General features: G+C 42.5%; 1 protein-coding gene across 4 annotated transcripts in view; it reads right to left on the reverse strand.

The window, feature by feature from the left end:
• VPS13D (vacuolar protein sorting 13 homolog D) overlaps positions 1 to 14,415 on the reverse strand; it is a 104,527-nt gene that overhangs the window by 8,192 nt on the left and 81,920 nt on the right. For all 4 annotated transcript variants that reach the window (XM_064730928.1, XM_064730926.1, XM_064730927.1 and 1 more), the window contains one exon: positions 12,813 to 13,008. In XM_064730928.1, the coding sequence (XP_064586998.1) occupies positions 12,813 to 13,008 (196 nt within the window). The remainder of the gene's footprint in view (positions 1 to 12,812; positions 13,009 to 14,415) is intronic.

A 14,415-nucleotide genomic window follows, 5' to 3' on the forward strand; every position in this document is an offset into this window, starting at 1 on the left:
GGTCTTAAACCTCTCTATGGCACCTACTGACAAGTTCAAAGAGTGACTGCCTGCAGCCTTAGGTGGGTTTTAATTAACAGTGGCCAATCAATAATGTTTTACTGAGACTTTCCATCTTGGAAGGCTGGATAACAGGGACAGAGCAGCTACACTGTGCAGTGGGTTTTACATGAACCATCCTGCAGACAAACACTCCCCTGTGCCAGCATTTCTAATATTCTGTAATATTCAACACACCAGCCTCTCTAATATTCTGTAATATTCAACATACCAGCCTCTCTAATATTCTGTAGTTCTGTAATATTGAACACACCAGCCTCTCTAATATTTTGCTATTCTGTAATATTCCACACAGCAGCCTCTCCACTATTCTGTAATATTCAGCACACCAGCCTCTCTAATATTTTTAGTTCCTTGAGAACAGGGATCTGAAGCATTGCAAGCAAGACTACCCCAATGGTAATGGGATAGAATAGACCTTTTAATCCCACAGACACTGTAATTTCAGGGAACACTGGTTTCTAATGTTTGGCTCAAAGCAGGTCAGAGAAAAAGCACCAGTGCTACAAAGGGCACCACAATGGATTTCCGAAGGTTTGGCAATTTCTGAGCCAAGGTTTTATGTTTTGGTTTTGTTTTTAAAACGGAAGAAGCATTTCAGAGCACAAGTTCAGTGTTCACTGTGCCCTCAGACATGATCCTGGTGATAACAGATCACTCCCTTCCTGGTGATAAGGCCAGCAGTTCTCCAACCCAGTGCCACTGGTGCTGGGCTCAGACTGCATGGATTGAATCCATCTCCCCCTTGGCAAACTGCTTTGTTTGGTCTGCACAGCTAAAAAACATTCCACACCACTTGATTTTTTTTAATCTAAAAATTTGTTCTACTGTCTCAAGTTACGTTCTGTAAATAATAAGCAAGCCTGGTGAAATCCCAAAAGCTGCAGATTTGTCAAGCAGAGCGGGCAGCAGTGCCCACATCTGGCTCCCATTAGCCAGGCACTCAGCAGATCTGCTGATTCCTTTTTAATAAGCACACAAAAGCAATCCAAGGCAGGAATGGCACAGCAGGGAATGGTGCTGCTGGATGGAGGCACAAAGGGCTGGGAGAGGGTGTTGGGAGCTTGGGATGAACACTGCAGCCCTGCCCTGTGCTGAGCAGTTCACAGAATCCTTGGAATGCAGCTGCACAGTTTTAAGCAGAAGTTTTGTAATCAAACACATCACCAACCTGATGAAGGAAGTGGTCAGATATCAGTGAGGATAATTATTGACCAACTTAGGTTGAGAAAACTCTCCAAGAGACATCCCATGCCTTCCAGAATCACCTGCCCTTGCTGCTTCACTCCATGTTCATCCACCCCACCAGGTTCTACCATCAGGTCTGCAGAGCACAGATCAGGATCTGTGATCCCTGCACAACTGCATAAATACACTGTGGTTTTGAGAACAACAACTCTTACTTATCTCTGATGGTCTCTTGGACCTCAAAAGTTTCCCTGAAGTGTAACTTAAAACCAGCAAAAAACAAAATTTAGAAGGCCTCAAACTTTATATCAAAAGATGTTCTGCTAAAACAAACCATCCCTATTCTAAAATGATTTAGAAATTATTTACAAATTTACATCTTTCAGTTTCCTCAGTATCACACCCAGAATAATTTTTCATCATGATACAGCTTCAGGAAATGTAGCAACTTCTGAGAAAAACCAACATGGACAAAACCCCATGACCAACACAGTAATCACTGGATTTCATTTAAAATGTGTATCTGGGGGATTTCTCATCTGGGTGAGGGAACAGCAGTGGCAACAACAGATGTGTTCAAAAACCCAGCCTGAGCATGCACATCCCAAATCCTTCATTGTTATTTTGTTTTTTAAGTTAAGTTTTTTGATGTTTACATTTTTGTAACAGACTTTTTTATGCACTTCATGTAAATGACTTATTGTTTTGTATTTTTTTATGGAAGAAGAGGAATTTGATGGACTGTTGGTTTGTTTAGTGTCACTGGAGAAGCAGCACTGTCATCCTCCTATCCACTGTCACTTTTGGAAATCTATAAATGTTAGAGTCAGAAATGACTTGGTATAATGACTTTCAGCATGGCAATGATTTTTATCCCCTTGAAATAATTATAAAACAATCTTAATTCAAACAAAGGAAAACGACAGGTAATGTAAGACACAATTCAAGAGCTGCTGGTATTTTCAAGAAATAATAAAATCAAACTATTGCTGGCTCTGAAAAAAGTCTGCTTCCTAAATACAGGGAGTGCTTTGTCTGAGGAAGCTTCAGTGCATTTCAGACATTAAAAGTGACATGATCTGGTAAATTAAGGGCGGAATAATCTTTATTTTCCACCATAAAATCCACAAGTAAAATACCTGGTCCACTTGTTTGAGTTGCAGACCAGGCACATGATTTCCATGAAATGCAGAATGAGGACAGTGCTTGTGGCACACTGTGCAAAGAACACTTGGGAGTGCCAGAACCAATTAAATGCTGAACAATGTATGCCTTAAAAATGGAGCTGAAAACTCAGCCATGACAGAGACAAACTCAATGCTGCAGCCATAGCTTGAGAACACATGGATAACAAATGAAAACAAACGTGTGCCACTGGTAATGGGGTCTGTAGTGCACACTGCACCTCTGCACAGCACTAAAAATCCACTGTTCTCACAATTCTTTCCTCACAGATGCACTTAACTTTGTTTCATGTGCTGAAGCCATGTGATGAGCAGGAATATTCCCTGAATTCACTGAACAGAAGGGGAGAGACAGCAGGTTTTTGATGTGCCAGTTCTCAGCGCCTGAGAACATTCAATGCCTTGGGCCTAATTTCAGGAAAACATGTGGCAATCCAGATTCCCTATTCCCTGGTGATTCTACTGCTGCTCTGCTTCAAGGGGTCAGTGCAGTTGCCTCCCATCCTGTGCTGGACTTTGGGGTGCAGCCACTGATCCCAGAGATGCAGCAAAGCTCTGCCACAGGATGATGTGGAAACCCAGAATATTTCTGTGTCTGCTCTGGGGTGCCCCGACCCCCAGGGCAGCACTGACTCTGACCCTCATTCATGGAGAAAGTTTCCCAGACTCCAAGATAGACTGGAATCCACAAAAGTGTAAAGTAGATTTTTAGTATGTTGTGGATGGAAGCAAGATGGAGGGCACAGGGTGTCGTCCTGGGTTTCCTCTTCATGGGTTTGGGTGGCATTTTGTAATTGGGCAGAAAAATCTGCATTGCAGCTCTGTGGGATCAGTTATTGGGTTAAAAGGGAAAATAATCCAGGTGTCAGCTCTTAATTGGACAGTTTAGTCTGAAAAGCCCTTGTACCAAGAGATTGTGGCCATTTTTGTGGTGCTTTTCCAGCGCGCCGAGCCTGGTGTGGACAGCGTGCAAAACTTTAGATAATAATAAATAAGAACCTGAAGACTAAAATAATCCAGTGTGTCTCTCTTTTGTGACACAAAACCACTCCAGGAGGGTCTCCCCAAACAGGGGAGCCCCCTGGGAAGGCCCAGCCTGAGGCCCAGAAGTCAGAGAATCAACAACAGGTACCTGGCAGGATTCACTGGCTGGTCCCAGCACAGATGCTGTTAAGGTGTGTTAAAATGCACACATGGTGCAGTCAGTTGAGTGCTGGATTTGGCATCAGAACATCTCAGTTAGATGCAAGAATGTGTAAAATCACGGGCCAGACAGCTCCCTGCTGACTGCACATCTGAGGAAGCTCACATGCACCGTTTATTCCAGCAAACGCATGGAATATATGGTGCTTGTTAAACGTGCTCCCAAAATGCTAGTTTGAGGCAGAAACATGCAAATAAATGGTGCCTAGGGTTAAAACCTCCCACTTACAGTTAAATCCCTCCTCTTTGGAGGGATCTCCCAGCTCAGATGCTGCAGACCTTTAGCTGACCCGACGTGCCTTTAGGAGAGTACAGCATGCTCAAGGAGCAATTGTTTATCATGGAACTTGTTCCTGCCAGTTTCTTGGACATAGAGCTTTTCTCCCCCTTGCCTTTTCTTTTGTACACCAGATAAAAACAAAATTAAGAATTATTCCCTGGGTTTGCAATTGTACATAACCTCATCATGCTCCAAGTTCAAAAGGAATTAAGAGATTAATTAAGACACAATTTAATTGTGACATCCATATTACAAATCCAGCATCTGGACAAGGTGTATGAGCTTGCAGTATAGACAAAGCACTGACACCAGCTGCACTCTGGGCATTAACTTCTGGCCCTTGCCCCACCTGTGCCTGTAACAGCTGTAAACTCACACTTTCTCAAGCACTTTGGGAACATCAAGCTTAAGAAGTTGACAAAACACAACACTGCCATCCCAGCTTCCAATTCCCCCCAGACTCCTCCTGTACTGATTACAGGGATGAAAGCAGCTGTCACCTTCAAGGTTTCTTGTCAAACCAATGTGTTGAAAAATGCTCCCATTCACCTCCTGAGTGGATGTAAAATATGGTTCTCAGCAGGGATTTCCTGCAAACACCTGTCTGAGAACAGGAGCTGAGCAAAGTGAAACCAAAGTGCCCAGGAGCAGAACACTGCTCAGCCTCAGGGCACTGTGTGAGGGTTTAAAATATTAAATACTGTCTGCTGCCAGGCAGGGCCTATAGCAGATGGAGCATTGCTCTTATGTCTGTGCCCATGGAATCCCAGACTGATTTGGGCTAAAAGGGCCTTAAAGCTCATCCTGGGACCCAGGGACACCTTCCATTGTCCCAAGCTGCTCCAAGCTGGCCTTGGACACTGCCAGGGATGGGGAGTCCTGTTAATAATGGTCCCATCAATGCTGGTCAAGAAATATCCAGTTGCAGCAAATACAAACAAGGTCACTTCAAGTGTAAAATACTTCAATCTAACAGAAATGCTTTCACATTGTATTCCTGCCTTTCTGGGAAAGGAAGAAAAACCCAAATCAGGGGCCCTGCCCAGCATGGCTGTGCATGAAGGACTGTGTCAATCAACTCTAATTACTAACTTCTTCTCTTTCCAACCCTCCTTTTATATTTCTCAGTTACTACAACTAGGGCTGCAACAGGCACAGCTCTAGCACAAAGCTCACCCAACAAACAGCTGCTCACGAGGTTTGTTTTGATTTTTAAAGTTTGCAGTTGCAAGAACAATTCAGATCAACTGGCTGTACTTACAAAACTGATAAAGAGCATTCCACATGTTAACAGCAACATTAGGTGAAAAAATTATCTATAAAAATACCAGCCACATGCTAAATGAGGTGACATCAAGGCAATAAATAGCTCCATCTGTATGAAAGAGTTTGCAGAACAACCCAGAAGACATCTCTGAACAAAAAAAGTAACACTGGATGAAGTAGTGCTGAAATAAAAGCGAGTTGGGCTAAAAAAAAAAATAAAAAAAAGATCAGTTTTACATATTTTTCCACGATCACTTTATAAATCTGCTGCACATTAGAAATCAGACACACATGTACATTTTCCACAAGTACGGAAAGTTGAAGGTTTACATTTTAATAGCAGAGCGCCTGTTTGTGAATGGCAGCAGTGTATATTACAGGCAGTGTGAGAGGGTTAAACAGGACAGCCTCGACTCTTTATAAACTTTTGCCCTCTGGATATGTACTCATTGGCTGCTGTACAAGACTCGAGCTGTATTACACGCCTTAACGATATGGTTCAACTGTCGGTCAGGCTCGGGGCTGGCGCGGGGCCAGACCGCAATCAATGGGACACAAACCTCCCCCTTTCAGATCATCACGAAGGCTCACATTATCTCCTTTTTGTCGTGCTGGTTAAATTTATGGAGCAGAACCCCGAAGCTGCATTCCTTGGCCTGGGCCGGCCCACGCGGGCCTCCCTTTGTTTGGTACTGTAAGGAGCGTGCTTTGGAGGATTGCGGGGTTGTTAGTTCAGGCACTGACTGTTTGCTCATGACTGAAATGAAAAGAGTTCAGGGGAAGGGCAAAAGGACAGCACAAGTGTAAAACCCCATCCCAGCAGGCCCTGGGCTCCCATCTACCGCTCTGGTCTGGGACTGAACACAAAACCTGATGTTCATGACAAAGGGGAAAGTGTCTGCTAACAGGTAAACACCTGAGCAGCATCCGAGCTCTCCTGATTTCAGGCAAGCCTGTAATTGCTACATGTGGGGGTCCCAGTTGGTTTTTTTGGGTTTGGATTGAAAGCACTTGAGACAGTAATTTGTGTTCAAACTCGAATATTTTTTATTTTACTTTTTTAAAAATTTTATTATTTTTTTAAATTTATTTTTTGCTATTTTTATTAGTAAAATAGTCTCACTACTGTGAGTTCAGCAGCTTTTCATTAGAAGGCACAAAATGGCCAACAATCTCTTGGTACAAGGTTTTTTAAGACTAAACAATCCAATTAAGAGCTGACACCTGGATTATTTTCCCTTTTAACCCAGTAACTGACCCCAAAGAGCCTCCAATGCAGACTTTCCTGCACAGTTACAAAATGCCCCCAAACCCATGGAGAAGGAGGAAGAAGAAGAAACCCAGGACAGCACCCTGTGCCTTCCATCTTGCTGCCATCCACAACACACTAAAAATCCCAAAACCTCAATTTCTCACCAAGTGATACACCTACACTGCTCTCTAGAATCTATTTCCCATTTTTGTGGATTCTGGTCTATCCTGGAGTCTGGGAAACTTTCTCCATGAATGAGGGTCAAAGTCAGTGCTGCCCTGGGGGTCAGGGCACCCCAGAGCAGACACAGAAATATTCCCAGTGCCCAGAGGTTTGGGGATTTTTAGTGTGTTGTGGATGGCAGCAAGATGGAGGGCACAGGGTGCTGTCCTGGGTTTCTTCTTCATGCTTCTTCTTCCTCCTTCTCCATGGGTTTGGGTGGCATTTTGTAATTGGGCAGAAAATCTGCATTGCAGCTCTGTGGGATCAGTTATTGGGTTAACAGGGAAAATAATCCAGGTGTCAGCTCTTAGATAGATCGTTTAGTCTTAAAAGACCTTGTACCTTGTTCCAGATAGTTTAGTCTGAAGCCCTTGTACCAAGAGATTGTTGGGCATTTTGTGCCTTCTAATGAAAAGTTGTCCAACTCACAGCAGTGAGACTGTTTTACTGATAAGAAATAATAAACACCTGAGTGTGAACATGAACTGCTGTCTCAGTGCCTTCAATCCAGACCCAGAGAAACCCACAACTGGGACCCCCACACTTCCCTGCTATTTTTATGAAGTGAAAGTCCTAGAAAAAGGGTCAGAAGAGATGGTGAAAACTCCCAGAATGTGCATGAGATGTTTGTCAGTGCTGGGGCCTGAGCCTGACTCTGGCCTGCAGGGCTGTCCTGGAACATCCAGCAGGCACTGCTGGCCTGAATAAAGCCTTTGTTCCTTCCTGCTGGGCAGATGCTCCCAACTTATCCCACCTCATTCTGAGCAGGCAGATCTGTGAACTGGAACTGCAAATACTTTATGGCCCATCTTTGATGACTTTTAGCTGGTTCTGCTGATGCTCATGCATGAATATAATTATTTTCTTTTCCAAAGACTGTGCAATTCTATTCTAGGAGGCACCAATGCAGATTAATTAAATCTGCAGCTCTCTGGAACTGTTTCCCACAAAGCAAGTGTTACACAGACTACACCAAGACAGCAGTAACCTTTAGCAGAGATGCTGTGATCTAAAAATCACAGTAATGCCAGAAAACAGGAAACACACAAAACACTAAGAAGTGTTCCTTTTACTTTTTGGCCTTTGTGTCCTAAAGCTTTGGATGAAATAGAAGTTAGACAGAACATGCAGGCTCTAGAAATACAAATATTTCCAGAAGACATCAAACTTTCTCCCTGTCTAGCTGCATTGGAGTTAACAGTTAAATACTGTGAAGTGGGCACTCAGAATAAGAATTCCACTTTGTGAAGCAAATATTTCATGTCACACAAAATTTAGGTAGTAGAATAAATCTGTAGTAAATCCAACAAAGGATTTATCTGCTCTTTTCAGAAGGAGGTTCATAATTGCTTCTATTTCTGATGGACTATGCCAGGCCAACATTACATTGCCCTGGATTTAAGTGAATTGGGAAACATTAGTCACCTCCTACAAATGTCTGTGTGCCCCAGAAACTTTCCCATGGCCTCCAGAAGTGCTGCACTGGAAAGGGAGCAAGTTCTGTACCCATTTTCAGCCAGCTCTCCTTTCACACCTGACCAGACTCATGCCACACAATGCATTTCCCTCATTAACTTGCACCTTTTCCAGGCCACTTACTGCACACAGTAACATCAATCTGAACCCAGATTTCTGCACTGAGCCCAGCCCAGGCAGCAGCTTAACAGGAGCTGGGCATGGCTCAGTGGATGCAGCACCTTCCACCAGGAATGGAAATGCAGCTGCTTTTACCTGGAACATCATGGCACTGCTAACACGGCACATGTAACAGCATGGTGCTAATGAAAGAAGAATGTAAACCATAAAATCCAGTTGGACACTGGAGGTTGGGTTAACAATGAGGAAAAGCCCATGGCTACAGTTGTGCAACAGGGAGAGGAATGGACAAATCTGCTCAAAGAAAACAGATTATCATGGAGACCTGTTATCCCACAGGGAAAAGGAAGAAAGGATTTGAAAAATCACACTGCTCAAGTAATTTATTGATTAGACTCAGGAAGGGCTTATCAGGATAACAGCAACATCCCCTTGACCAGAAGGGCCCATACATGACTGACATTATTGTGAAGACTTGTAAAGTCAGACCTAGATCAAGACCAAGGTCAGGACCAAGTCTGGAGCACACACAGAAGTGTAAAGGTTCAAACAATATTGATGTGTTAAACCTGAGAACCTCATGGCAGTAATTGGCTGAGTTGGTCTCCACACAATCAGACACTCATTTCCTACTTCTGCTCAGTGTCACTGATATTCCTGCTCTCAACCACAGTGCTTTTGACCTCACAATGCAAATCACAGCTAACAGAGAAATGGATGCAAAAAGGCAAAAAAAAAAAACTGAGTTATAATCATCTGCTTTTGACATTGCATCAAACTTTTCAACCTCACTGCACAACTCCAAGTGATGAGCAAAGGAACAACTAGCACAGGTTGCTGCTTTCCACATGAAGTACATTTAAAATAATAAAATATTTACATAATTTTCTCTGATTATTAATGGCTTTTCAATCTCAAACTATTCTTTACTAATAACACTCTAGTTCATGGACAGAATTAATCAGAATTGAGGAGGTCACAGAATTATCTACTTCTAATTTTCACACTGTGACTCAGAAAAGAACACAAACTCTTGCAGTAACAGTCCAAGAATAATCTTAAACTTGCACTGATCTGGCAGAAGCCTGAGAGAAAGCCATAAAGGCACTTTCCTGCACTACTTGTTAGGTTAGACACACATCTAAATATAAATGTTCTTTACTTGTGCTGCACCAGGACGTAAAACACGTTTCTAGGCAAGAGCTCTCCAAGCATATCCAGAGACATAACAGCTTTCCTGTTCTGAACTGGGCTTTAAAACTTTTGGCAGTATATGAAAAATATGGAAATAATCAGAACTGTTGTATGTGACACTGGAGTACTTGGAACACATAAAACCCTCTCAATAAAGGTATCGAATCATAGGCATTAACTGTTTATAAATCAGATCTATGCTGTACTTTCCCCCACTGCTTTATGCACTCTTCTGCATTAAATTTAGAATTAGTAGGGCATCTTTATGATTAAATAATAAGTTTATAAGATTAGCCTTGAAAAAGTCCAGCCTAAAGTCAGATGAAAAAAATATTTCCTTGCCCTTTAAACCAATCAGCTTTGAAACTACACCCTTCAGGTCTAAAGCCTTCACCTGTGCCTCAGCCATGCTGGTCTGGCTCCGTGTTCCCAACTTATGCATGTGCCAGCTGCAGGAGTTCCAACAGAAATCAACACATCTGAAGGCAAAAAATACTCCTGTCCATGTAGCCTGATCACAGGAACACATGATGCAGACTGTTCCATTCCATTCAAGAATTTGATGAAGTGGATTTGCTGGAATCAGACTACGTCCTTTAGGAAAGCCAAGAGCCTCAATTAAAATTCCTCATCCCACTCAAACCTGATCCAATGGTTAAAGTCAAGCAGCTGAAATTCAGAGCTTTTTTTAAAATTCAACCATGTAATTAGAGAATTGCAAGGGGCCTGTAATTTACAGTTACGTATCCTGCTATTTAAATGCAACTTGCAATTAAATGGCTGAGTCAGCTTTGCAGCAGCACCAGAACAGGCACAGGGTCAAACAGCTCTTGTCACACTCATGAACTCAAACAGCTCTTGTCACACTCATGAACACAAACAGCTCGTGTCACACTCATGAACTCAGCCCTCAGGTGCTGGAATGTTGGGGGACACAAAGATAGATGATGGACTTTGGACTGGTTAACATAAGAGATTTGATAACAGAATGCCTTGGTAAAAGCAAATGGAACTTTGAACGTTAGACCTGGATTGCAAGAAGAGTCAATCAAACGGGTTTACCAGAAAAAGGAAATCCCATTAACTCTGCAAGCAAGAGATGTTGTTATATGCACAGGTTTGTGTATGGATTTTAACCTGATCATTGTAGTACACATTACTGGTCTCCCTGAAATAGTATATAAGTGTTTTATTGTGTTTTATTCCTATCCCACAATAAAATCAGATTCTGATCACCGAGTCAGTCTCCCCATCCCTCTCCATCGCCGACACTGCACTGGAGCTCAGCTCCTGCCTTGCCTTTCCAGTGCCATCCATCAGGGAAGGCTGCTCCTGTGTGCTGAGCTGGGGAGAGCCTCCACGGCCCAGCAGGCTCCAAGCAGAGCCAGCAGCTCAGGCTTGGAACGTTGCTCTGCTGCCATTCCAAACCACACATACTTGAGCAGTGACAAACGCAGTGAGGGGATAGCGGACACAGCAGCCCAGAAAACAGACAAACCCCGGGGCCTGTGGGGCTTTCTAAACCCCCAAAAGAACAATTTGGCTCCTTCTTATACAGGCACATAAAACCCACACACCAAACAAAATGTGAATGCAAGGTTGCTTACAGATGGAGGTGGCACCTCTCCCCACACCCCTTACACTATCTACATATTCTCAAGTACATTTTTTTAGCTAACAAAAGTTTTGATCAGACTTTTGTAGACTGGAGAACTGTGGTAACTGAGTAACCTGAGAAATGTTGGGGCTTTTTTCCCCATTTTTCTTTTCTTTCATCTTGTAAAAGGTTGTTGGGTCACAAACTTAACAGACTGTGTGCAGACACTAAAATCATTTCACAATACTCATCTGTGACAACTGGATTTCAAAATCTAGGGGAAGCAAAAACATGGTTCAGCTCATCTGTCTTAACCTCTTAACTGACAGTTAACAAGGCAAAGAGAAATATTTCCCAAAGGAAACACAATGCCAAAATCAGGCTGCCTGGAGATCTTCTTGCCCTCTCTCCCCCAGCTGCTGTCCAGTTTACAACTGTTGATAACACCCACTGTGTGCAGGCTTATCTCACAGAAGCATGTCAAAACATGAATTTTAAGATTCAAATTACAATAGACACCCAGCTCAACCAGAAATCCAGCTAACAGCATAGACAGGTGTGCTTCTCCCCACCTTTAGATAAATCAACCTGCACAGTCACAAAATTAAGACATGCACAAGTGAAACACTGAATTTTCTCAGGGATGCACTTTGATTTCTCAGTTCATTTTGTCCATGCAAATACACTTACTAAATTTCAATCCCTGACCTCTTGGTTTTACAAATCAGGGTAAGTCCCAAATATCTAAGACACACATGTACAAACTTCCATTTTCAGAACAAAGCTCACCTAGGGTAATTCTTCAGGCTTCCTGCACCTCACTCACACTTCATCAGACTTATTGTTTACTGAAACCCTGATGTAGACCCTTCAGAATTCCAAGAGTGGCATAATAAAACACAGGAAATGGAAAAGCCAAATGGGAAGACAAAACAAGCAGAAAACCCAACATTTTTCAAACATTTTTCTCCAAGCTTTCTGACACCAAAACCTGCTTAGGGCTTTCTTTCACTCCAGCACACAGGTCTCATGTACGTGCAAGAGGACTTGGCACAGTAATACAAAGCAAACTCTTGGCCACAAAGAGCACCAAGACTCTTCTCTCAGAGCAGCCCTTTCAGAAATTGGTCCTTTCCCTCTGCCACACTCACAGTCAGTGCTAATCAACATTTATTTTAAGCAAAACCATCATTACTTTGCTGAGCCCACATTACAACAGTAACAGACTACAAGAAGAAGCCAAAGCATCTGTCCTGATGTGCTGACACCTCACAGCCACAGGAGCATGGGCACATGCACATAAGGGCACACAGCCACCCCCTTTCATAACTGAGAACTTTGCACTGAATAAAAATTAAAACATAGTGGCACTGTATTGATGACAGAGCTCTCAAAATGTTTCAATAACTTTTTCTACAGTAAAATGGAAGCTGGAGGTAGAGCAGGGAGAACTTCATTTCAACTCTGTGCAGATTCAGTGGTAGAAGTTAAATTTTACTACATACAGCCTTTCTAAAAATTTTGCTTCATCTAATGGTGTAGGTGAATAATTCCTACTTTATGTTGCAGCTTTTCCAGGCAAATTTCACTCTTGTTCAAGTATCAGCAAATGCCATCTATTAAACAAAAAGCAAATGGAATGCAATGGGCTGGTAACAGCTTGTGCTAACTTTGCTTTGCCTGAGGAAAGAGAATCAGCTCAGAAGCTAAAGCAGGCATTAATAGACAGTTTTGGAGTGTTGTTGATGAGAAACCCCAGCTGGGGCTCACCTGGGGCCGCTCAGGGTCGTGGTGTCCCTCAGCGCCTGCGCGGTTTCCGAGGCGAAGTCCAGCGCTCCGGCCACGGGTTTGGTGACAGTGCCCACCAGCCCCTTGCCCAGGCCAGATATGAAACCACTGACCCCTCCTTCCGTCTTCACACCTTCCACTGTCGATGTTATCACACTTGTCAGTCCTCCAACGATACCTGCCAAAGACAAGAGCAGCAGAGAAATCCAAAATTAGGGGCTCTAGAACTTACAGAACCTCATCCACCTGGTGCTCCCTGCTATTGCATTGGGGGGATACCCTGATGAAGGAAGGAATGATAAGTGTGATTCCATGTTCTCAGAAGGCTAATTTATTATTTTATAATACTATATGACATTAAAGAACACTATACTAAAGAATGCAGAAAGGATACTTACACAGTGCTAAAAAGATAATAATGAAAACTCCTGACTCTTTCCAGAGCCCTGACACAGCTTGGCCCTGATTGACCAGAGAGTGAAAACAACTCACAGCAGAATCCAATGGCACAATCACCTGTGGGTAAACAATCTCCAAACACATTCCACATGAGCAAAACACAGGAGAAGCAAATGAGATAAGAATTGTTTCCCTTTTCTCTGAGGCTTCTCAGTTTCCCAGGAGAAAAATCCTGGGCAAAGGGATTTTTCAGAAAATGTGAATGCCACACTCTGCCTACAGGGTTTATTGTGCATTTAATTTAATACACAAACTCAATTACATTAACCAGTAACTTTATACTTTGTACATGTAGTATACATATGCATATGTACAGACCATATTATCCCACAGAAAAATATTTAATTAATCATTAAATATGTGTATTTAAAAGTGTTTCTATACTGGTTCATTTCCAGCTGCACTTACACCAAGAGTCCTCATCTATTGCACAGGTTAAGTGGTTACTTAAGATGTGATAAAATTCCATCACCACAAAAGCTGGTACAATTTGAGACAGAAAACAGTGTGCCTTTCTCCACTGGATGAAGTTAATTATTTTAAACTGGCACTTTAAATGTCTTTAAAGTAATTTTAAGTGACTTTAACTGTGATGCTGCTGACAGACATTTTTGTGCACATTTCCCTTCCAGAGAACTTCAATGCTCTGAGAAATCAAGCACCTCCTGAAGTTTCAAAAGACTTGGAACAGTTCACATTATGTGAGAACACACTTTGGAGATTTCACATCTCCATGACTAAAATATCAATTTCTAGTGCCCTGGCTGAAGCACTCACCTGCCCAGCTTCCAGCAGCCCAGGGCTCCTCTGAGGTCTGCAAGGACAGACCAGGCAGATCTGAACTGCCAAACTCAGGAAGCACAAAGTATTTAAATCTCTCCTCTTGAGTAACTATAGTTTATGATTAAATCCTGTCTGTTGAAATGTAGTAATTAGCAGTTTCTTTATTTTTTAAGAAAACAGAATGGGAAGCATTTAAAAATGCCACAGACTTAGGACTAGAAGAGTCACAGTAATTACTGGATAATACAACACAGTGAAGTGCTTTTATAATGGACTTTTCAGCAGAGATTCAGATAATTTGGATTTCCTGTGTTTCCCCCAATTTATGGCAGACTGTTCAGCA

Source organism: Zonotrichia leucophrys, chromosome 21, assembly GCF_028769735.1.
Source record: "Zonotrichia leucophrys gambelii isolate GWCS_2022_RI chromosome 21, RI_Zleu_2.0, whole genome shotgun sequence".
NCBI lineage: Eukaryota > Metazoa > Chordata > Aves > Passeriformes > Passerellidae > Zonotrichia > Zonotrichia leucophrys.